This window comes from Ambystoma mexicanum, chromosome 1q (assembly GCF_040938575.1).
Source record: "Ambystoma mexicanum isolate Mex_15411 chromosome 1q, UKY_AmexF1_1, whole genome shotgun sequence".
In the NCBI taxonomy this organism is placed as follows: domain Eukaryota; kingdom Metazoa; phylum Chordata; class Amphibia; order Caudata; family Ambystomatidae; genus Ambystoma; species Ambystoma mexicanum.
In genome coordinates this window covers 1,298,755,922-1,298,780,281 of record NC_090922.1, presented here as the reverse complement: position 1 = coordinate 1,298,780,281, position 24,360 = coordinate 1,298,755,922, and the positions used below count along the sequence as shown (strand labels likewise).

Here is a 24,360-nt window from a genome sequence, read left to right as displayed (position 1 = left end):
AACCTAGCTTCTGGTACCACTATTAGGGTACATGAGTGCGGTCCCTCGGTATTCGCCAAACTGATCTTATTAGGAAAAAAGGAGAGTGTCTTTTGTATGGGGAAGGAGGGTGGTGCCCACGAAGGACTTACGGCTGAAAGATATTGCTTATTGTTTTGATATGGAATCTGACTATACGCTCATTTCTCATGCAAGTGCACAGCCTTTCGACATCTGGGTCCTATATAAGCAATATCTGATAGTGAGGCAAGGGACCTCACCAGAGAGGTCAGACATTGAACCTGCTGCAGAGCGTCCATGAGATTCAGTAATGTGAGTATTGTCGTTTTGTTGCATGTCATTGTCCTGCGATTATCTTGGTGCAGTCTTGCATGTTGTTGTATAAAACAATAAAAATTGTGTTTAAAAAAAGTCTAGATATCCTATTCATAAACACAATAGCACAGTAACCACAATAGGCTTCTTACCTGTAACTAACTAAGCTCTGTTTTTATTTTTAGTGTTGGACAAGTTGTAAATCTGAAGGCAAAAGTGAACAGGGCATTTAATTCAAGCATGGAGGTTTGTATGATAAAGCTTCTTCCTTTCAGATATTACATTTTCAATTTGATTTTAAAATGTCCTACTTGGCAGTGTGTCCCTCTAAGAAAACTAATACAAAAGGAGCTCGGGAGCGGCAGAAAAACTCTACAACAGCATCTTAAACTGCTGTTGTAGATCCCTAAAACTCCTGCTTCACCCTTCCTCGAGCCTCAACACCCGATAAGGCAGGCGTCTTCTGCCAACAGTTCGTTCTTAAAACTATAGTTGAAAATGGTGCACTTTACAGCTCATCAATTGACTCTTAAGGAGATATTTCAATACTTCAAATGCTATGGCTGCCAGAGTACAGAGGTGTCTTCCTCTACAGCAATTCATTTATGTACCCATTAGAAAACTGTGCTACCACTTGAGACGCTATATGAACCACAGACCAGAATTTGTGCTAGCTGAGAGAAAAGGGGATTCTGCACACATCTATTACTGCGCCACACGTAGATTTTGCTTTTTCCCCATATTTTATTAGTGGCCCATAGTGATAACACGTGTTTCAGTACCCTTAACGTGCCCTTTTCAAATCTGGGCAATAAGGAACAAGTTACTATCTTTTGGTGTTCAAAAAGTCTCTATTAACATATCCGATTGAGTGAAAAGAGTCCCATCGGACTCGTAACATAGCCGGTGCTACAAATTCATGTCTTCTGAGAGCCAGAATTTGTGCTACATACAGTGATGCTTTGCCATCTGATATGTTGTGCTACAACCCTGCTGGGAAAAGGCAAATAATCATATTCCATTGGAAGGGAAACAATTTTTAAATATTGTGGCCCAAAATATAATACCACGTTTAAATGATATGCCCGAAGATATAATGTGCATTGTGGTTCCTGTGCTAATAAAAGATCAGCATTGCCAGAAAATAAAATGGGCACAAAGTTGCTAATATATAGTAGGATGGTATTTTGTTCTCCTGAAGTACAGAAAGCATCAAGGAGTTAATTTGCTGCCTCACAGATGTAGTCTGATATATGTAATCAGGCTGGTAATGTGCCTGGTCCTCTTGCCCAACCCAAAAGATGAATTTAAGAAAAGAAAGAAAGAAGAATGTAATTAGGAGTCTGGAAGTGTGTATAAGTAGCCCCCAGTAATCCAAAGGTGGTAAAGAAAAGCCAAGTGGAATAGTAAAGAGCAGAGCTGCCTGTAAGAGAGGGTTTAAACATATTTTGTCTAGTTTAGAAAGCAGCCACTAAAACCCATCCTCAATGCCTCAGTAGATTTGTATTAAGTGGCTGCTGTGATGAATCTGATCTCATCACGCCTTTCCTGGGGATAGCCTCTCCTCATGTGGCCAGGGGACGGCAGCCGCTACCTGATACTGAACCCGGGGGTAGCTATTTGAGGGAGGATCACATGAGGGGAGGTGACCCTCGCGGAGGTGGTGTGGGAGGGCGCAAAGATTCATCATACGAGACATGGTGTCCCCCCTTTTTAATTTTTATATATTTATTGTGTTATAGTCAGACTTTTCAGAAATACATAATACTTGTGCGACAACAGAGGAGAAAGAAAGACAAAAACAAGAAAAACAAAAGCTCATAATTCGTCATCTCATTATACATTAAATTATCATGCCTCCAACAAAACCGATCACAGTTCATAGAAGAGAGGAAAAATAAACGTAAAAAAACACACAAAAATAAAAAACGGGTATGAAGACTCATTATTCCCATAATTGATGATTTGGCTTGAGTCTTCGCAAAAACAATATAAAACCTTAATTACAATTTTAAAAAACCTAAAACTTTTAAAAATCTTAATACCTCCAGTACCATATTTAGAGAAAAGTGCTTTACTGGAAGGATTTGGATCGGACTACATTCAATGAGAATGTGCCTCAGGTATTGCACTTGTTGAGAGCTACATAGGCTACACCCGGGGGTCCCCTGCACCCCTTTAGTTCTTGCCTGGATCCCCTTATCTCCCCAGTTGATATAACATTCATCCTAAGCCTTAGGAATTCTGTTCAACACCTGGAGTTGGGATTCCGGGAGAGAAGCCGGTAAAGTGCCTCTAGGCTTATTCTTAATTGAATGGGAGGCAGCAATAAGTGAGGAATGCATTGTGTCTACAGTACAGGCCCAAACGTGGTCCAATATTGCTTTCTTAACATTCACTGGGTTTACAATTACGTTCTCCATTGGCCTGTTAATATTGGCTAAAATCCTATTCACAATTTCAAGCAATTGGGTCAGCACGGAAGGTGCCAGCCAGCTGTAGATGAAGGTCTTGGGTCTTCACACAGATTCCTTCTCTGTTACTAATATGTGCCTGTTTTGTAAGATAAGTCTGCAATCCAAGTGGGACGCCAAGGATGTTAAATCCAACTTGTACAGCAGGCTGGCCATTGGAGGCGATAGTGGATAGTGGCCATTGGAAGGTTCAGAGTCCTTTTGATAATACGCCCCTCTATCCTCACACAATCTATGTACCAGTAGTGGGAGTCTATCTCCAGACAGTATAAGATTTTTGGAATTACTTTACTACTGTAGAATCGGATAACCGGGAGAATCGAAAACCTACAGTACCGTGCACTCTGTCTCTTCATTTGGGAACAGAGCTTATCCGCCACTCAATCCAATCTCTCCACAAAAGGGACCATGGACGGATTGATGTAAGCACAAATCCCAAATATTTAACCTCAAGCACCACTGGTACCAATATTCCATTCAGGTGCCAAATGGATGTAGGTACACACTTCCCTGGCTGATGGAATCTAACTACATTCAATTTAGTGGGGTTTATGGTTAGTTCAGTTTCCTTTGCGTAATGAGTGAAGGCGTCCAGCTCTCTGCAAACCCATGGGTGTGTAGTCCAATAGGACTACATTGTCTGCGTATGCCAGCCAGGATATGTTTCTTGACACAATTTTGGGGCTGGCCAGGGAACTCCATGTATAGGTTGAAAAGACAGAGGGCCAATCTGCACCCTTGTCTAACTCCCCTACCCGTAAGAATGAGGCGTGAAAGGTGGCCTTCCCCGTCCAGGCGCACCTGGATTTTGCAATTACCATGGAGATGAATCCAGATAGTGAGCAGTCCTCGCGGGATACATCAGCTCTGCATTTTACTCCAGAGAGGCCTTGATTTATCTTGTCAAAGGCAAGGGAAAGATCTAGCCACACACCATAAATAATTGGACCACCCTTCAGCCATGATTTCCCTATGGCCGGAATCACAATTAACCCATTCAAAGAAGTGGAGAGACCCTTCCTAAAACCAATTTGCTTTCTGTGCAGAATGCCCTTTCCTTCCGCCCAGGCCTCTAGATCCCTGAGTACCGCACCTGCCAAAATGTTGCGGTCTGCGTCAAACGGAGCTATAGGCCGATAATTAAGAGGTGAGGTCTGGGCATCTTTTTTATAAATGGGGATAACTAATGCTGTTTCCCATGAATCTGGGAACTCGCCTAGCTCTAAGATGTTAGTTAAAAAGGTCCCACAGGATCCCAAACCACAGTGGGGTGTCTGCGTTCATGATGGAATTTGTCAACGGGTTAGGCCCTGCTGCTCTTGAGGAAGATGTCTTCCTATTCAGATCCTCCATGATTTCCCAGGAAAGATTGATATTCCAGGAGACCAGATTGTCCAAATTAAAGTGGTCACTTTCAGTTTTCCTGTATAATTGTAGGAAGTGAGGCCGCTGGACTGCTTTGGGAATAGCATTGGCCTGCATCGATGACTGGGAATTCCCTGCCCGATTTACCACTTCCCAGAAGTTTAAACATGGCCTCGCTATCCCTCTGAAGACGTAGACATCTGTGCACCTGGGACCACCCTTTATATGCATTCATAATGGCTTTACGCTGTTGGTGGAAGCTTATGGGGGAGGGTGTGATTCTCGAGAGATTGGATTTCCTTCCTCATGGCCTTTTTCCGCCTCCTGGTGGCCTCATCATAATCCTGAATATGAGGGCCCCCCTGGTAGCTGTAACTTGAGCAGGTACATCCAATGCCCACAAAAACTCCTGGAAGAGTTTGGGATTATAAAGATCTTCTGTCCTCCCTTCCTCCAGAGCACAATGCAGTTTCCTGTTCAAAACTTTCCCATTCCCTCTGAATTTCGAAATTCGGGACCCACTGTGTTCGCCATCCATGCTGGATAAACCATCATGTCTGAATGCAATCTGTCGACACTCAAAGTAAGAACTAACAATTAATGGTCACTGAGTGCCGTCGGTTTAACTTCAAAATGATTGCATTGGGCGAACATATCAGCTGACATAAAAACATAGTCAATGATGGACATTTGCAAACCCGCTCTCCTAGTGGGAGCTGGCGGGATATCCCCGAAGATACAGCCATTAACCATCTTCAAATTCCATCCCTGAAAGAACTCAGCCCAGATCCTCCCATTAGATCTAACATTACCTTTGAGTCCTCTGGTGCTATCTGGCATTAAACAGTAGGAATTTATGTCCCCAGCAATAATCAGCCCAGCACCCTCATCTGACGATAGTACATTGGAAAATTACAATTTTCATCTGTATCTAATGCTATGCAGAGTTTCTCTGTGGTTGGCCGAGAGTGTATTTGTTTTTGTAGTGTGACTGGGGCAATACCTTCAAAGAGCTTGACGTTTGGCCATTATATCTTATCATGGTCCGGGAAGATTGCCTAGGGGCAATGCATTTGTCTTGCAAAGAAGACCATGCAGAGCAACACGGATTTGATTTCCGGTCCTGTGTTTAGAGACTTGTCTCCGGTTTGAAGCGTGTTCTAAAAGATTGATTAATGAATAACCTTGATTTGTTTTTTTTTTTTTTTTGCTTTGCACAGTACAAGCCGGCAGGAGTGGAATTTCATTATGCTATCTCAGGCTAGTCCACCAGGCCTCTGTGCCGTACTCTGTCTAAAATAACGTCCTCATTGTTTGTTTCCGGCAACAGTTTGTAGAAGGTATTCAGTCCGACTTCAGTATTCGTTCAACTAGTGGCACTTTCCTCACACCTGCATCCTTTTCAAGCTTTTTGCCCTGTTTGGTTTGCCCTCGGTTTGTTAAGCCTTTAATGTTCCTCTCAGCCTTCTGGTTTCTTCTTGCAACTGTTTTCTTTTCTTATGGTTGTCTCTTGGCTCAATCACTATGGCTCCACTCCCCTCTCTACTGGTGCCTTTTGATTATAACGTTCCGTCCTCTGGAAGTTAATTTGTTTCCCTGCTTCAATCTTATTTTTTTTTTTACCTGCCTTTCTCCCATGTTGGAATATTTCAGTGTTAATGTTCCAGTCCTCCTTGCTTGAAGGCTAATTTTCACTGCCTTTAGTTGGGCCTCACCTCTTTTTAAGTCAGCCTGTTTTCCCCTCTTGCCTGCACTGTTCTTTCTCACAGTTTTCCAACTTTCTTTTAGTTTTTTTGTTTTTTTCATTTAAGTTTTATTGATTTCTAAGCTACAGGACTGAACATACAGGTGGATGCATGTTATACTCACATGGATACACTTAGAAACAATTTAATTCCACCTGAACAGCATTTTAAACAACTATTTTTCCCACCCTAATGGTAGGACGTTTTGAACCCTCCCACCCCTTATCAGTGCACATAAATCTTCCTGATCTTTGGCGTTGGTTATGGTGATTTGTAGTGGGCGATGTGACGTTTATCGCTGATCGTTGTTCGGATTGAGGATTATTTGGTTTAAATTTAAGATTGTGACTGTGACAGGCATGTTGAACTGGAGGCGTATCATGTGGTAGTCTATTCGTGCATTTGCAGAGTGTCTCCTAACTCCCTTGGTGCGTCGGGTCGGTCACCTCTGAACCTGCAATGTAGTGACTGGCAAAGGCACACCAGGCCTCTTCATGTCGTGTGTCCTTATCATGGAGGGCTGCCGTAATTTTTTCCATTGTGTAGATGTTTCTTGCGATCTGTATCCAGTCTTTTTTAACTGGAAGATGTGGAGACTTCCATTTGATGACCAGGCCCGCTCTCCCAGCCATTAGCAGAGGGGATGCCAGTCCTTTGACTCTGGTCAGTTCATCGTCTTCCTCAAGACCAAAGAGGATCAGGAGGGGGGACGGTTCCCTTTCTATGCCATCTAACTGTTTGATCCATCCCAGGACTTCTTGCCAATAGATGCGAACCTTGGGGCAATTCCGCCACATGTGCCAATAATCGGCTTCCATGCCACATTGTCGCCAGCACTTCGGGCTGGAGGTCTGAAACATTTTGGAAAGCCTGTGTGGATCATACTGCCATCTATGGAGTAGCTTTATTGCATACAGCTTGTACTGGGCTGCAATTGATATTCTGGATGGTGTTTCACAAATTCTGTCCCAGGCCAGTTGATCAAATTCTCTGCCAAAGTCTTTTTCCCATCTCTGTTTCCGGTGCGGACTTGAGTTTTGTTCCTTACAGATCAGAGCACTGTACATGCGTGCTATTAGACCTTTGTGTTGATCATGTCCAATATTGTCTCAAAGGGCGTGAGCCCTCTTTGCGTTTTGGCCTTCCCCTCTTTCTTGGATAGTACACCTTTCAATCGCAGGTACAAGAAGATCGGCATCGGGTGTAGTTGAAGAGCTTCCTCTAGTTCGGTAATTGGGATGAATTTTCCATTTCTCCCAGCAGACCAACTCTCTCCAGTCCAGTGTGGAACCAGGCTTGATATCTGGCATGTTCAGGGATTTCCTCTCTGATCCCGGGGGACCAAAGATGGCTCAGAGGAGAAGGCCATGTGGAAACTCCAGACATTCATTTCCCTTCCTTCCATATGTTCCACAATGTCCCCAATATCGGGTGGTTGCGCGGTCTTATGAGTTTCGGTCTGGGGACCCATAACCATTCTGCAAGAGTAGCGAGGATTAAATTATCATTGTCCAACTGCACACATTGCAGGTCCTTTCTGTCCTGCAGATGTGGGATCAGGATTCTGAGCTGGGTCGCTTGATAATATCGCTCTATATCCGGGAGGCCCACTCCCCCCTGCTCCTTCGGTAGTATCAGGGTTTCATAGGGTATCCTGGGTTTCCTTCCATTCCATAGGAATTCTGATATTGCCTTCTTGACTTGTTTGAAGAATTGGTCCGGGATTGTGATGGGCAGGACCTGGAAGGGATTGTCACGATGCCTGCCCCCGGAAAGCCAGACCAGGCCCAGCAACCCCGGAAGCAGGCATCATGCCACTTGAAGCATGCCCAAAAACCCCAGTTAGGGGCTGTTTGGCTACAGTCCTGGCGCCTAAGGCGCCAGGCTCATAAGAATAAAGTCAGTCCTGGCGCCATGGGCGCCAGGCTCATTACAGAAAACTTACCTGATGCAGACCATGCTGCATACCTACCTGATGCAAACCTTGCTGCACGAAGCCACAAGCCAAATGAGGCTTAGACGGACTATTTTACCTCAGGGACTCCTTTCCTCTCTTGGGTGGGGCTGTGGAAGAATACTTACCTGGGACTTCTTCCAAGGCTATTTAAGCCACACCCGGACAGCCACACGTGCTTCGCGTTATTCTGCTTGCTGCAGCGTAACGCTCACCGTGTCTTCAGCAGCTCCAGTCTTCAGCCACGCCCGCTTCAGCCCTGGAACACCTGGAACAAGAAAAGGAGAAGGAGAAGAGGTCAGAACAAAACCCTTACCTGAATCCTTGATCCAGCACATCGTCGATCTCGAAGAGAGAAGCCTTCACAGGTGCATTGCCACGCACCTCGCAGCGCCGCGATGAACTCGCCATCCGGGGCTGCATTCCGTTACTCCATTGCGAACCCAGCATCTCCAAGCCATTCTTCAACACCTGGGGGAGACCAGAACAAATAGGTGAGCAAGGGCAATACAAACCACCCCCAAAGACTTACCTGATTACCACAGGGGGGTACTCGCCTCATCTCGGGTCGGCGCAGTCAATTCTGCATCACCGCCGCACCCCGGCCCCTAAGGGGAAAAATAAGGACAATACAAACCACCCCCAAAGACTTACCTGATTACCACAGGGGGGTACTCACCTCATCTCGGGTCGGCGCAGTCAATTCTGCATCACCGCCGCACCCCGGCCCCTAAGGGGAAAACAAGGACAATACAACCTAACCCCAAAGACTTACCTGATTACCACAGGGGGGTACTCACCTCATTTCGGGTCAGCGCAGTTAATTCTGCATCATCGCTGTACCCCGGCCCCAAAGGGGAGAACCACAATAGACTTACCAGGATCTTACCAATTGCCACTTGGAACTCTTCTGGTGGTTTAAATCTGCAACCTGCAAGGAATCTGGCAGAGTGAAGATCAGACTTTTGAACTCTTACGAACAATTGGACTTTAGAGTCAATACTGGAACTCACCAATTCCTCCACGCCAGTGAAGTAACTGGTCGTCTACGCGCCCCTGCGCTCGACGCAGGATGGAGAGCTCATCTTTCCAAATCTTCAGGTGAGATTAAGAGGGGACTTCTGGAGTGTTCTGTGGGCAGACAAGGGGAGTGGGAAGGCAGGTTAACGCTCAGATTACGGGAGGTTAATTCCCTTTCTCCATTCCAGAAAGATATTCGTACAAGCCCAACAAACAAAGCTAAGTGGGTCTGTCCAGTCTGTCATCTCGGCTCTACGTGTTACTCTGGTGGAAGCAACAGCGGGCCAGTCCAGATTGACGCCCCCGTGGGAATCAGGTGAGCGTAACAGAACGCAAAGCCTACCCACAAATACCCACCTGGGCGTCATGGAGACCTCGGAAACCGATCAGTTGGCCCAATTATTAGGGGAACTAAGAGCCGAAGTGCATTCCGCCCGCCAGGAAACCAATGCCCTCAGGAGGGAATTGATAGTATCAAAAGAACAAACTGATGATTTGGCCAGACAGCTATTACAAAGCCAGGCTGGATAAACACCTCTACCTGGACTCGGGGCCAGCCCAGCTCCGGTGCCACCGAGTAACCCGGTGCAGATAAACCTTCCTGGAGCCGTTCCCTTGGCTCCGCCTGAACGCTTTGCCGGAGACCCTAAAAGGTTTGCTATATTCATGAATCAATGTCGCTTACACTTTTTATGTAGACCTGGAGCTTTCCCAAACGATCAAGCCAAGGTAGCTTTTGTACTGTCATATCTCAGCGGCAGTGCAGCGGACTGGTCCATTCCGCTAGTAAATCAGGATGACCCGATTCTTCGAGATTGCCAAGGTTTTCCTACTAGCATGGAAAGACTGTTCGCCCGACATTCCCAAGGACAGGCTTTGGATAACAAACATTTATCCTTACGGCAAGGTAATCAGGATCTTTTATCTTACATTGCAACTTTCAATAGATTAGTTGTGGAAACCGAATGGCCTGAAGCCAAGCGAATTACATTATTCCATCGAGGGCTTCGGGGAGAACTCAAGGATGTTTTAGCCCAAGTCGTGAACCCGCCTTTAGACTGTGCTGAATATATAGATTTTGTGGTCCAGTTAGATCACAGACTTCAAACCAGAAAGGCTGATCGAACCAAGTTTGAAAACAAGGTCTTGGTTAAAACCTACGTAACCTCTAAGGGGGTAGATGTCTCAGAACGCATGCAAATCGGGGGGGGTTAGAGGACCCTTAACCCAGAAGGAAAGGGAAAGAAGACGGCAACAGCAATTATGTCTATATTGCGGAGCTACTGGTCATTTCCTCCGGAACTGCCCTGTAAAACCACCCAAGAAAACTATAGGAGCAGCAAACGAAAACCACTTGAAACCTGACTCGGGAAACAATCACGCCCGGCAAGCGTAGAGGTCAGCTGACCTCGCATTTCACCATACCCATGGTCCTTATAGATCCAGAGCAGCCATCACGCATGCACGCGGTAAAGGCGTACGTAGATAGTGGAGCCATAGGAAACTATTTGGACTACGGATTGGCTTCCAGGATGAATCTACCTCTCACCCGAAAGACCACTGCCGATGTCGTCACCACTGTTGATGGAACTGAAATTGCCTCTGGGCCTGTAACTCATTCCACTGCAGAGATGACATTGCTGGGTCAGGATGGACACCGAGAGGCTATGGTGTTTGATTTAATCAAGGCTCCACAGTTTCAACTAATACTGGGAACCCCTTGGTTGGAAAAACACAATCCCTGTATTGATTGGCGAGAGAAGAGACTAACCTTCCCAGAATGTGCTAACAGCTGTTACCCAAAGAGAACTCTAAATTCAGTACTGGCCCCAATAATCCCAGCTGCCATACAATTACCTGCTGAATACCAAGACTTTCAGGATGTCTTTCAAAAGGAGCAGGCAAACACCTTACCACCACACAGATCGTATGATTGTCAAATAGATCTCATACCAAGAGCACAACCACCTTGCAGCAGAATCTATGCCCTCACGGAACCTGAAAATCTCCACTTGCGCCAGTATCTAGACCAGTATCTTGCTAATGATCCGCCCGTCCAAGTCTCCTGCATCTTCCGCTTTGTTCTTCGTGCCAAAATAGGAAGGCGACCTTAGAACATGCATTCACTACCGCGCACTGAATCAGATAACTATCAAGAATCGGTACCCATTGCCTTTGATCCCTGAACTACTAGACCAGGTAAAGAACGCTTGTATATACACAAAACTAGACCTTCGGGGGGCATATCATCATATCATCTGGTACGCGTCAAAGAGGGTGACGAATGGAAGACTGCTTTTCGCACCAAGTAGGGATTATTTGAGTACCAGGTGATGCCTTTCGGACTGTGTAACGCACCAGCAGCCTTCCAGTTCTTCATGAACGATGTCTTCCGAGAGCTCATCGATGTTTGTGCAGTCGTTTACATCGACGATATCTTAGTATACTCCCTATCAGAATCCGATCATGTAAAGCACGTCCGAGCAGTCCTAGAAAAGTTACGCCAGTATAAGTTATATGCTAAACTGGAAAAGTGCATCTTTCACACTACGGAAGTAGAGTTTCTTGGATTTATTCTGACCCCGAAAGGAATCCGGATGGATACACGTAAGGTGGACGCAATTCTTAATTGGCCTTTGCCAAGCTCAGTCAAAGGAGTTCAAAGCATGCTCGGCTTTGCCAATTTCTACCACAGGTTTAAACCGGACTTCTCACACATTGTGCATACCATTACAACATTATTGCGAAAGAATAAACGCTTTACGTGGACAGAAGAACCGAGAACGCCTTCCAAGAGTTAAAAAAGAAATTCACGTCCGCTCCTGTATTACGACACCCGCGCCCAGAGCTTCCCTACATAGTGGAAACAGATGCATCCAGTTCAGCTATGGGAGCAGTGCTCTCCCAAAAGGATCCCGAAACTAACTGGCTGCACCCAGTGGCGTTTTGGTCAAGAAAGTTTTCGGCTCCCGAATTAAATTATGCTATAACCGACAAGGAACTGTTGGCCATCAAGTCTGCCTTCAAGGCTTGGCGGCACTATCTGCTGGGCGCCACGCATACCATTACGGTCATCACTGATCACCGCAACTTACAATACCTAAGGTAAGCCAAGGCCCAATCTTCACGCCAACTCCGTTTGGCATTGTTCTTCGCCGAGTTTGATTTTGTAATAACCTATCGACCAGGTTGTAAAAATGGAAAAGCTGACGCCCTGTCCCGAATAGGAATGGGAGAAACAGAAAGAGCTTTAGAACCTGTACTCATAATTCCCGAACAGAGGATCCTTGGTCTGACATGCATACACTCTATGGAGGACATTCAAGAAAAGGTCCATCAACTCTTTGATTCCGATGCCTTACTGGGCTGGGCGAGGAAAGGCCCAAAGTATTCTGTCACCAACAATCTACCTTATTACTAAGGCCGGCTATTTCTGCCACTAGAGGAACTACAGAAACTTGTCATTTCTCATTACCACGACACCTTGATGGAAGGGCATCCTGGCATTGCAAAAACTGAAGCCAAAATCAAGAACCAGTTTTGGTGGCCCAGCTGGCGAAAAGATGTCAAGTTGTTTGTCATGTCTTGTGGCATTTGTGCTCAAAATAAAGGGGAAAAGAAAAAAACAGCTGGATTATTACAACCGTTAGACATACCACCTACTCCTTGGCATACCTTGTCATTAGACTTTATCATGGATTTACCCCCGTGCAATGGTTATAACACCATTCTAGTTATTGTAGATCTTTTTTCTAAAATGGCCCATTTCAGTCCTTTAAAAGGAATACCTTCAGCTTCAATCCTGGCCAAGGAGTTCCTTGAAAATGTTGTCCACCTACATGGCTTTCCTTCCGTGTTAATTTCGGACCGGGGAAGTCAATTTATTTCACATTTTTGGAGGAAGTGCTGCCAGCTGGCACAAATTGATGTTAGGCTTTCAACCAGCCACCATCCCCAGACCGACGTCAAACCGAGAAAACCAACGAGACTCTTGAGCAATACCTACGTTGTATGCTACATCAATTTGAGGAGGATTAGAAAGACATTCTTTGGATCGCCGAGTATGCATACAATAATTCTGTACACTCAGGAACTAAACAAAGCCCTTTTTTTTTACCATATATGGTCACCATCCTCGAACCTCAGACTTAGATTCTCCCCAGCATTTAGAGATGCCCGCGGTGGACCATCTCCACGCTGTTATCACACAAGCCTTTAAAGAGGCGACTGCACATTTACAAAAGGCTAAGGATAAATACAAGAAGGATGCTGATCAACACAGGAGTGAAGCACCGCAATACCAAGTAGGGGACCAAGTATGGTTAGCCACCAAGTACTTACCACTCAAGGGAACATGGATTTTTAACCCCAGGTATTTGGGACCTTATTCTATTAAGGCTATAATTAACCTCGTGGCCGTCAAGTTGGACCTGACTGGTCATATGCGTTTTCATCCTGTTTTTCACGTGTCTCTTTTGAAGCCTGTGCAACCAGGAACTAGGCTAACCACCCCACCTGAACCTATCCTCATAGACGGGGAACCCGAATTCAAAGTCAAAAATATTTTGGACTCTAAAAGGGTGAGATCAAAACTCTTCTATCTCATTGATTGGAAAGGTTATGGTCCACAAGAAAGATCTTGGGAGCCTAGTGACCATGTTCATGCACCTCAATTAGTGAAAAGGTTCCACCAAGAATTTCCAGACAAACCAAGGCCGAGAGGGAGAACAGCTTTAGGAGGGGCCTTGAGGGGTAGTGCTGTCACGATGCCTGCCCCCGGAAAAGCCAGACAAGGCCCAGCAACCCCGGAAGCAGGCATCATGCCACTTGAAGCATGCCCAAAAACCCCAGTTAGGGGCTGTTTGGCTACAGTCCTGGCGCCTATGGTGCCAGGCTCATAAGAATAAAGTCAGTCCATGGGCGCCAGGCTCATTACAGAAAACTTACCTGATGCAGACCATGCTGCATACCTACCTGATGCAAACCTTGCTGCACGAAGCCACAAGCCAAATGAGGCTTAGAGGGACTATTTTACCTCAGGGACTCCTTTCCTCTCGGGTGGGGCTGTGGAAGAATACTTACCTGGGACTTCTTCCAAGGCTATTAAAGCCACACCCGGACAGCCACACGTGCATCGCGTTATTCTGCTTGCTGCAGCGTAACGCTCACCGTGTTTTCAGCAGCTCCAGTCTTCAGCCACGCCTTCTTCAGCCCTGGAACACCTGGAACAAGAAAAGGAGAAGAAGAGGTCAGAACAAAACCCTTACCTGAATCCTTGATCCAGCACATCGTCGATCTGGAAGAGAGAAGCCTTCACAGGTGCATTGCCACGCACCTCGCAGCGCCGCGCTGAACTCACCATCCGGGGCTGCCTTCCGTTACTCCATCGCGAACCCAGCATCTCCAAGCCATTCTTCAACACCTGGAGGAGACCAGAACAAATAGGTGAGCAAGGGCAATACAAACCACCCCCAAAGACTTACCTGATTACCACAGGGGGGTACTCACCTCATCTCGGGTCGGCGCAGTCAATTCTGCATCACCGCCGCACCCCGGCCCCTAAGGGGAAAACAAGGACAATACAACCTAACCCCAAAGACTTACCTGATTACCACAGGGGGGTACTCACCTCATTTCGGGTCGGCGCAGTTAATTCTGCATCATCGCTGTACCCCGGCCCCGAAGGGGAGAACCACAATAGACTTACCAGGATCTTACCAATTGCCACTTGGAACTCTTCTGGTGGTTTAAATCTGCAACCTGCAAGAAATCTGGCAGAGTGAAGATCAGACTTTTGAACTCTTACGAACAATTGGACTTTAGAGTCAATACTGGAACTCACCAATTCCTCCACGCCAGTGAAGTAACTGGTCATCTACGCGCCCGTGCACTCGACGCAGGATGGAGAGCTCATCTTTCCAAATCTTCAGGTGAGATTAAGAGGGGACTTCTGGAGTGTTCTGTGGGCAGACAAGGGGAGTGGGAAGGCGGGTTAACGCTCAGATTACGGGAGGTTAATTCCCTTTCTCCATTGCAGAAAGATATTCGTACGAGCCCAACAAACGAAGCTAAGTGGGTCTGTCCAGTCTGTCATCTCGGCTCTACGTGTTACTCTGCTGGAAGCAACAGCGGGCCAGTCCAGATCGACGCCCCCGTGGGAATCAGGTGAGCGTAACAGGGATATAGGAAGCGTGGGAGGCACACCATCTGAATGGCGTTTAGACGTCCCATCCAGGAGATTGTAAGTGATTTCCATTTTGTGAGATCCGCTTTAAGGACTTCGAGGAGTTGGGGAAAGTTTGCTTCGTACAGGTGTTCCAGTTCTCTTGTTAGGTTGATCCCCAAGTATCTCAGTGTTGGGCCTCTGATAACTAGTCCTAGACCCTCGAGGTTAAACTGCTAGTCCGGGGAGGGTTCGTGGAGCGGGAAGAGGGTAGATTTGGTTTTCTTTATTTTGAAACCCGAGAGTGTGCCGTATTCGTCTATCAGACGGATCGCTCTGGGGATTGATGACATCGGGTTTAGTACATGGAGCAGGATGTCATCTGCATACAAGGCTAGTTTATACTCTCTGCCGTTTACTCGCATCCCCTCTACGTCGGTATCCGCTCGAAGCGTCTGGGCAAGGAGTTCCAGTGATAGCCGGAAGAGACTTGCCGAGAGGGGGCAACCTTGTCTCGTTCCTTTACTGAGGGGGAACCAGCAGGAGTGTTGAGAGTTCACTACTGCAGATGCACGTGGAGCCGTGTAGATGGCTTTGATCCCTCGTCGGAGAGTGGGCCCAGGCCTATTTTCTTTAATGTGGCCTCCAGGAAGTGCCATTCAACTCCGTCGAATGCCTTCTCGGCATCGATCGAGAATAATGCAGGTGTGTTTGGCATCTTTTTGGCCTTATGTATGAGGTGGAGGGTCTTCCGGGTGGAGTCTGCGCCTCGTCTACCAAGGATGAAACCCACTTGGTTGTTATGGATTATCGCTGGAATGGGTGACTCAAGCCGCGCGGTGAGGACCCTTGTGTAAATCTTGGCGTCAGTATTTACGAGGGAAATTGGGTGGTAGGAAGCACACTGCCCGGGGTCCTTGACTTCCTTGGGTATGATGGTTATTAGTGCTTCTGAGAAGGATTTGGGCGGCGCACCGGATTGAAGGATGTTATTGAAGAGCTCGACCATGAATGGGAAGAGGGCATCCTTGAAAGTCTTGTAAAATCCAGCTGTATAGCCGTCATTTGCGGGGGCTTTCCCCGCGGGAAGTCTTTTAATCGCCTCTTCAATTTCCTCTTCTGTGATAGGGGAATCTATGGTTTGTGCTATGTCCAAGGGGAGGGTCGGTAGGGACACTTTGTTCATATATTCGGTGATCGCCTCTGGGTGTGGGACGGCATCCGAGGTATATAGTTTCTCGTAGAAGTCAGCAAAGACTTCTGGGATATTGGGGGGCAATGTCCGTGGGGCGTTTCTTCATTGTGTGTATCGTTGGGACCCATCTCTCTGAGTTGTCCTGAGAGTCATGCGGCAAGTAAGGCACCCGCCCTCTCCCGTGCTCGTATTGCTTTTGCTTAAGACATCGGAGTTTATGTACGATGCTTCCCGTTTCTAGTTGCCGCAGTTCCTCCCTCTTGCCGTTGGCTTGCGCAATTTTTTGAAATCTGTCGGTGCCTGAGGATTGGGCGATGAGGTTGAGTCGGGAGATTTCATTTTGGAGCCTATTTTCCATGAGTTGGCGCGCTCTTTTCTTGGCCGCCCCCTCTCTGAGTAGTCCTCTCCAAGTGGCTTTCCCTGCCTCCCACACTGTATTTACTGAGGTTTTGCCTGTATTGTTTAGTTCAAAATATTGGGTGATGTCCTGCTCTAGTTGATCCCTGAAGGTTGGGTCTTTAAAGAGGGTCTCGTTGCAATGCCAACTTGAGCTTCTCTGGGCGAGAGCTATCGGTCGATGGTGACTGTGACCATGTCGTGATCCGACCATGCTAGGGGAGATATGCTGGATTCGGCCATTGCCTCGGTGAGTTCAGGGGTGAGATATATGTAATCAATTCTGGTGAATGTTGCATGCAGTGTAGAGTAGAAAGTGAAGCCTGTTTGGTTCGGGTTCATGTGTCTCCACGCATCCTTGTAGTAGGTGTCCATCATTTCCGTGACCTGTGAGCGACCGGGGCCAGATGGTAGGGCTGCAATTGGGTTGCCTGCTTGTCTATCCAGATCTGGATCCATCCACGAGTTCAGGTCGCCTCCCAGGATCACTTTGCCTTCCGCTTCGGTCATGACTTTGGGGACTGTTTGTTGTAGGAACCTGGACTGTCCAGTGTTAGGTGCATATATGGATGCGAGTGTAATGATGGTGCCTTGTATTGTGCCAACCAGAACAAGCGCTCTACCGCTTACGTCAGCCCAGGTTTTTAAGAGTTCGAATCAGATCGCTTTGCTGACTAAGATACCGACTCTAGCTTTCTTGAGTGGGCCTGAGCCCCAATATTCGGAGCCTGCTTTGGTGTATAGGACTCTCCTCTCATCTCCTTTGGTGTAACAGGTTTCTTGTAAGAAAAGTATGTCAAGCTTCGCCCTCTTGAACTCTCTCTACACTAGTGTCCTTTTAGTTGGTGAATTTAGCCCCTTGACATTGTGTGCCAATTTTGAGTGTGCCATGCCTGTCACTTGGGCAGTCCATTGATCAGTGGTGTGCCCTTTGGATTCGCTCATCACGTTGCGTCGCCCGTTGCGGGAAGTCACCGCAGTGGAAGTAACCAGGTGAATGCCTCCAACACGCTGAGGCTGTGGAATTTTGTGCCTCCCTGCCCTTCATGGTATTAAACATAATACCCGTTGCCCTCAGTTCTGTCTCTTCCCTTTCCATTCTTTCACTGAGGGTCTGCGTCCTAGTTCGGTGGTGTCCGAGTTGGACCTGGTGTGTACAGCCGGTCTACTGTCAGACCACCAGTGAGGGTCGTAACCGCACGATCCCAACTGCAGCTATTATCATTATAGTGTTTTGAGCCCCCTGCCCCCCCTTTCTTTTAATCATTGTAATAATCAATATTATAACAACAACAAATTTTACTGTAAAATAGTATATGTAGTGGTACATGCGGTTTTCGGATTCGTCGTCCACTGACTGGTCGTCCTTGCGCTCCGAGCGGCGGGCACTTTGTAAATCGGATCCAGCAGCAAGGGTGCGCCGGTTTCCGGAGTGTTGATAAGCTGTCATACAATAGTTTCGAAGTGAACATCGCTGAAATATGGGACTTGAGTGAACAGAATCATTTGTTATTGTCTGGCGTATCGTAGGGTCGTCTATACTTTCTGGATCCCTTGACTATATTCCTTCTCGGGCCCTGAAGTTCCCACCTCGCTCTGTCCTGTACAGGGTCCTCTTGTGCTCCTTCTTTCGGGCCTGTCCCAAGGAGGTCCGCGATACTACTCTGCTCTGAAGAAGAAATTCGAGAGTGTATCTTCCTGCTTCCATGTTCGAACGTGAGGGAGAAGGGATATCCCCACCTGTATCTCGTGCCTTGGTCTTTAAGCCATTTCGTTAGGGGGCTACAGAGGCGTCGCAGGGCCAGGGTGAGTGAGGATAGATCCTGAAAGATGGTGATATTGCCCCCCCCCCAAGGGTGATGGAACCCCCGTCCTGGCCTTTGCGAGTATCCTTGTTCTGTCCTGAAATCTGTGGAATCTGGCAAGGACCGACCTCGGGCCGCCGGCTCTATGTATTCTCTCGGTTTTGAGTTTGTCAATGTCCTCGTCTGCTGTTAGAATTTTGATGTCATGTATTGTTTGCTTGAGGTCTTCTTCGGTTTCCCCTTCGGTCTCCGGAAACCCAAAGAAGCATAGGTTATTCCTTCTTTCTCTGTTTTCTAAGTCTATCTTAAAACAAATTTCATCCTCCCTCTTCTCTGTTGCATATCCTGTGGTCCATTTGGGCTTCCACGGTATCTATTGAGGCTTGATTATTCTCGATGCCCTCCAATCTCTCCTCAATGTTGTCCACTCTCTGGGTCATCTTGTCAATTTTCTCCCCGAGGTTGGCCCCCATGTTTCGAATTTCACTCAGGATGGCAGCGATGTCCACCTTGGTGGCCACCGCTCCCGTCTCCGAGGCCTCCAGCGACATTATAGTTCTTGGCTCTGGGTCCGAGGATATCAGGGTGTATGCGTATCTGGCTAGCTTGCTTTTAATGTTCATATGTTACTTGCGTGCGAGGAGGCGCACACCCCGGGAGTGGGGGCCCTACCCTCTGCACTGTCGTGTTGTGTGATTCTTGAGGTATGCTATGGGTCACTGTGTGGGGCGTCCCGTGGATCGGGGCCCGTGGATGGGAGGAGGCACACACCCTGGGTCCAGGTGCCCTACCCTCCATTCGAGATGGCTTCTGTCGGTGGGTTTGGTGTGATGTCAAGGGGGCTCAAGTGGTGGTGCGGGCCCGTTTATAAGCACTGATGGGGTTGCGTGAGACGGGTCTCTTAGCAGGGGGCTTTGGTTCCAGCTAAAGTTTAGTTGGGAACACAGTTGGGTGCCCCGTTTCCCTTCGTTGTCGGCCCGCCTAGCCGTGTCTTGGCGGGGCAAAGAAGTGGCGGTTGCGCAGAGGATAGTGGTGGTAAAGCTTCCACCTGTCTACCTAGGAAAACTTGCATTAATCTGGTACGCTTGTTTTTCAGTATTTTTGATGACTCTCTACTCTTCGCTATGTGGGCATTCGTCTCATTGCACAGCTTTTCAGTAGTGCTGCTGCCATATTCAGGTGATGGGTCAGCCTTGGTGAGCGTCAGGTGACTGGCACCTCCTCAGGTCGTCGGCCACCTTCCAATGATACCTCCCCCTCGTGCCTGCTGCGGGTTCTCTGGTCGAACTCTGGAATGTCATCCTAGCACCTTGCACTAGTTCTTGTCGGTGTATGGCTTATTCCTTATATGTGGCTGTTAAGACTCTTTCCTCATGTTTGGCTTATGGCTACACTATGACCATCTTGGTAATCGTCATGCCGGACCGGGCCCTGCGTATCTCTGGATTTCTCAGTCTTCGGCCGTTGGTGCCACTCTGGGCCAGCTGTAAAGTCCATCTGGGTATATTTTAATTATTTATGGTTCATTCGGCTGCGGCATAGATATGTTCACAGTAACTTAAGGTTTTGCAGCTTTTGTTCAGTGCTGGTCTATACTGACAACACAAATGCACTGTGCTACATAAATAAGCAAGGTTCACCCAGTTATCCTGGCAATGGAGGTGTGATTTTAGGCTCTCAGACAAGCTGGCCACATTACAGACATTCTGAACCCTGGAGCGGACTCCCTGGATCATTTCCACCACACTCCCCAAAAATGAGAAATTAATTCAGAGGCTGTACAGCAGAACTACTCCAAGTGAGTTGCTATCTTGTTCAACCTCTTTGCGACCCAGTTGGATTCCACGTGTCACCTTCACAGCCCCTGGATGGCATATGGGCTGAGTGCTAACAACATTCAAGCAGAAACTTGACTGAGCTAATGCTGGTGGTACCTTATTGGCAGGATTAGGTTTCAGAACCTATTGTTCCCATCACAGAAGCCACCCATTCTTCTACCGCCTAGGGAGAATCTGTTTCTACCTGAGGGTTATGTATAACATCCCTCAAAACTGAACTAAGCAAGTTGGTTCTGGAATGTTTAGGTCTCCCAGCACAATCTTGACATGATTAAAGTGTCTAGGAAAGAATCTACCTTCAAGCTTTTGGTCACATTATTTGGGACTTGTACTCTTAGAAGCTACCATCAGTGAAATGTTCTCATTTATTTCCAGTCTGGCATAAATACAGAATCCTCTGGTAATCTGGTAATTCTGAGTTGCAGGCTTCACCTTTGCCACATGTCAAGGCCCACCATTCTGTTTGGAATCTGAATGTTGTGGTGGTGTTCTGGTCTCCACATCAATTGAGCCAATGGTCTTCATTTGGTTACTTGGAAATCTGCCTTTTTGGTAGTGGTGAAGTCAGCTCAACACGACTCTGGCTCTAATATTTTACTGCTTTTCATAAAGACAATGCGGTTCTACAAACTCACCCTTCCTTTCAACCTGTGATTACTTGAGTTTCACATCAATGAGAAGATTGGTTAGAATGTTTTCTTCCACAATACCTCTAACGCATGATGATTAAAGTGCAAAAACCTCCTGTTTTTCACAATACGTTTTCCCCAGGCATTGTAAAATGCAATTAGAATAAGTGAATCAAATAGAATCTGTGTTTTCTACTTTCCTGTTTATACCAAATGTGCATTGCCTTTTAAGACATTGTAAAATGCAATTGAATCGATGCAAAATACTGATAAGAGAAAATCCTAATTAATTGTCTCATGTTTACCTTGTACAAACTCTTATCACAGACGCATAACTGAAAGGTTTATGCAGAGTTAGAATGATGCATGTGCTTTTGAAGTAACATAGATTTTCATCAGATATGAATTGGCCGCTCTTCCCTATAAATTAAGCTTCTCTGCCAGTTGGACTATAACTGCCTTAGGAAGGGACATGTGTGTCATTAAAAGCTAGCATTCATAAATAGGAGTTGGCCTATTGGTTACATTTCTGCAATATCTCATGGTGTGTTTTTTTTCTTTTTGAAAAACGAAAACAAGATGTACCTCTGGCTAACATGATATCGCCACTAGATTTGAAAAGCTGTTTGCACTGCAATGTAAGGTGGGCCAACTATTGGAAGTTGGCACTTGGCGAGAACCCAGCATTTAATAGTTATGTGAACTTTACATTGGATTTCTGTGGTGTTCTTGTATTTACTGATATCTGCCAGACTTAAGGTTTGTGATTATCTTTCACTTTGTCATTTTTAGGTTGGCATAAAGGTCTGTTACGAGGATCTTTACAGTGGAAAACAATGGAAGGTTTGCCAGGCGTATGCAACATTTGTAGCACAAGGTGATGGTACTGGAAAGGTATGGATAGATGCCACTTTTGCGGATACACTTCTAGCATGGGAAAATGGGGGGACATCCCCTCCTTCTCTGCGCTCTCTCCTGTAACATCTGATGTTTCTAGACAAGTCTGGTCTATGAAAGTCTCATCCAAACAGGTGACCCCTGCTCCTCCAGAACCATTAAGGACAACAGTATTTCTCTCGCTCCAGCCTTGCCAGATTTCTGTAATCACTCCTTAGCCACTGGTTCTTCCTCCTCTCTTCTCAAGCACTCCCTTCTGCACCGTCTACTAAAGCCTTCTGCCGACCCCTCCATTCCGGCAAACTATTGCCCGATCTCGATCACCCATTTCCTGGGCTAACTCATGGAGAAGTTGGCTATCTCCCAACTAACCCTCCATACTGAATCCGTTGGTTGTCTCCATGACCATCAGTCTGGCCGCAGAGCAGCCAGAGACATGAAACTGATCTCCTGAACACCTGTGACGTTCTGCTCTGGAACCTTGACTCCAGCTCTCCCTCTGTCCTCCTTCTCCTTGACCTTTCCTCAACCACGTCATCTTGATTAATCATCTCTGCGAGGCCCTGGGCATCACAAATCAGGCCCTGGCCTTGTTGACCACCTTCCTCTTGGACAGACCCTCACAGATTCAGCTTAGGTCCTTTCTCTCCACCACCTCCTCTCTCCACATGTTTTGTTCCCCGGGCTCTACTCTCTCACCTTGGCTCTTCAATGTTGTTAGGGGACTTTGCCAAAAGTCCTACCGGTAGTAAGACCTTAGTAATCTATCCCAGTGGTTTGTAGATCAGTCTGTACTAACTCAGGACCTTGGTAGAGTGGCAGAGCAGTCAGGCCTATCTTAAGAGGAAGATGTGAGCTGTAGGTAAGTACAATGAACCTTAGTTAGACATGCACATCAAAGAAACTCTTACATTTATAATTTATATAAAATTATATTTATTATATATACACACCAGAATCACTCGTTTACACTTGAATACTTCAGAATACACTTCAAAGGGCACTTTCACTTTTGTGCTTGTTCGCGGTTCCATTTGTAGCAAGTTTTAGAAAAAGAAAAGACAATGTTAGCGTATTATCGGTTATTACGTGCACTTGCAGATTTTAACAGTTCATACAGTAATACATTTACTTTGCAAACACTTATAGTAAAGTCACTTAAAGGGAGGAAACTGGTTAGTTAGTGTAACATTAGCCTGATTGAAGGTTCTATAGAGGGTTTCTCCGCACAGCAAGTCGTTTAAGTTAAAAAACGCAACCCTAGCTATTCGGAGAGGGCCTAATGTTATAGAAGCAGCAAGTTAACAACTAACAAGAGAGACCCGTTATGGACTCGATTGGACACAACTGGTGGCTTGAGTCGGAGTTGAGATGGAGTGACCCTGGACACCTCGAGGTGCATTCCAATGTTCTGGAGTGACTTCTCAGAATCAGGTAAGCAATACCTTTTTCCTCACAGTACCTTAGGTTATAAGAAAAGGTTTGTACTGGATAATCTGCGATGTTGGAGCTCTGGACCCGACCTCCGGATTCCTTGGTCTGATGACTGAAGGCAGGACAATGAACAGGCTCGCTCAGCTGCAGTTTCGAGGGTCTCCTAGCCTGCAGTATAAAAACTACACAATAGTTGGTAGAACACGTCCACTGCCACAGCCATAATTACTAGATTGTCTATGTGACTAAACCGTCACAGGAGCAGAGAGAAGGGGGTTACTAGGTATCCCTTTGGCACTCCACTGAAGGTGGTGTGTGCCAAACTGTCAACTATATAGTTTTGGTAGAGATTCAAAGTACCTCTCTATCCTGAAGAAGAGTAGTTGATATAGGAAAAGGAGTCTTGAAGGAGGACCAGGAGGGTCCCCAGCAACCATGCCCATAAGGAGCTCTGTGCTGCAGTAGTAAAAACACAGGTGCCTTTAAGAGCAATGGAGCAGACAGACTCCATAGTACAGGTAGAATACAAAGAATAGAGTTCCAAAAGACCGGGCCCATAAGAATGAATGAGTGGAAAAAGGCTCCACTCTTTCGGGTTTGAAAGAAAATGATCCAGAAGTCCAACAAAAAGTTCTGGGGTTATCACTAGGAGAGGGGATGAAGCATACAAATGATACATCTCCCTAACAAATGTCTATCTGGCCCCTTTGGCCCTCCTAATCTCAACCTTTTCCTCTCATTTTCTGAGTTATGCATTTGACACACAGCTCTCTTTCTAGCTACCCTCGGCCCCCTCCTCTTCATTGCTCATTCCTGACTGTCTATCCGCTATTCAGGCATGGTGCGCCTCTAACTATCTCTGCCTTAATGCCAGTAAGACTGAGATCCTTCTCATTGGAACCCCTGCCACTTCTTTTCTTCTCTCACTCTGGCCGCTCTCCTTGGGCCCTCTCCCCTCACCCTCTTGTGAGGCAAAAACCATTGGGGCCATCTTCGACTCCATGCTCTCCTTCTCTCCCCACACCACATACCTTGCTGAGAAGGCCCATTTCCAGCTGCACCTCCTCAGAGGTATTCCCCCTTTTCTCACCTTCCCCAGAAGCTAGCTGTCTCCAGAGCTCGGGTTCTCT

General features: G+C 46.7%; 1 protein-coding gene across 3 annotated transcripts in view; it reads left to right on the top strand.

Moving 5' to 3' along the window:
• The window catches only part of ACOT11 (acyl-CoA thioesterase 11), a 1,040,268-nt gene that overhangs the window by 586,851 nt on the left and 429,057 nt on the right, over positions 1-24,360 (top strand). For all 3 annotated transcript variants that reach the window (XM_069642127.1, XM_069642125.1, XM_069642126.1), the window contains 2 exons: positions 501-561; positions 21,692-21,793. In XM_069642127.1, the coding sequence (XP_069498228.1) occupies positions 501-561; positions 21,692-21,793 (163 nt within the window). The remainder of the gene's footprint in view (positions 1-500; positions 562-21,691; positions 21,794-24,360) is intronic.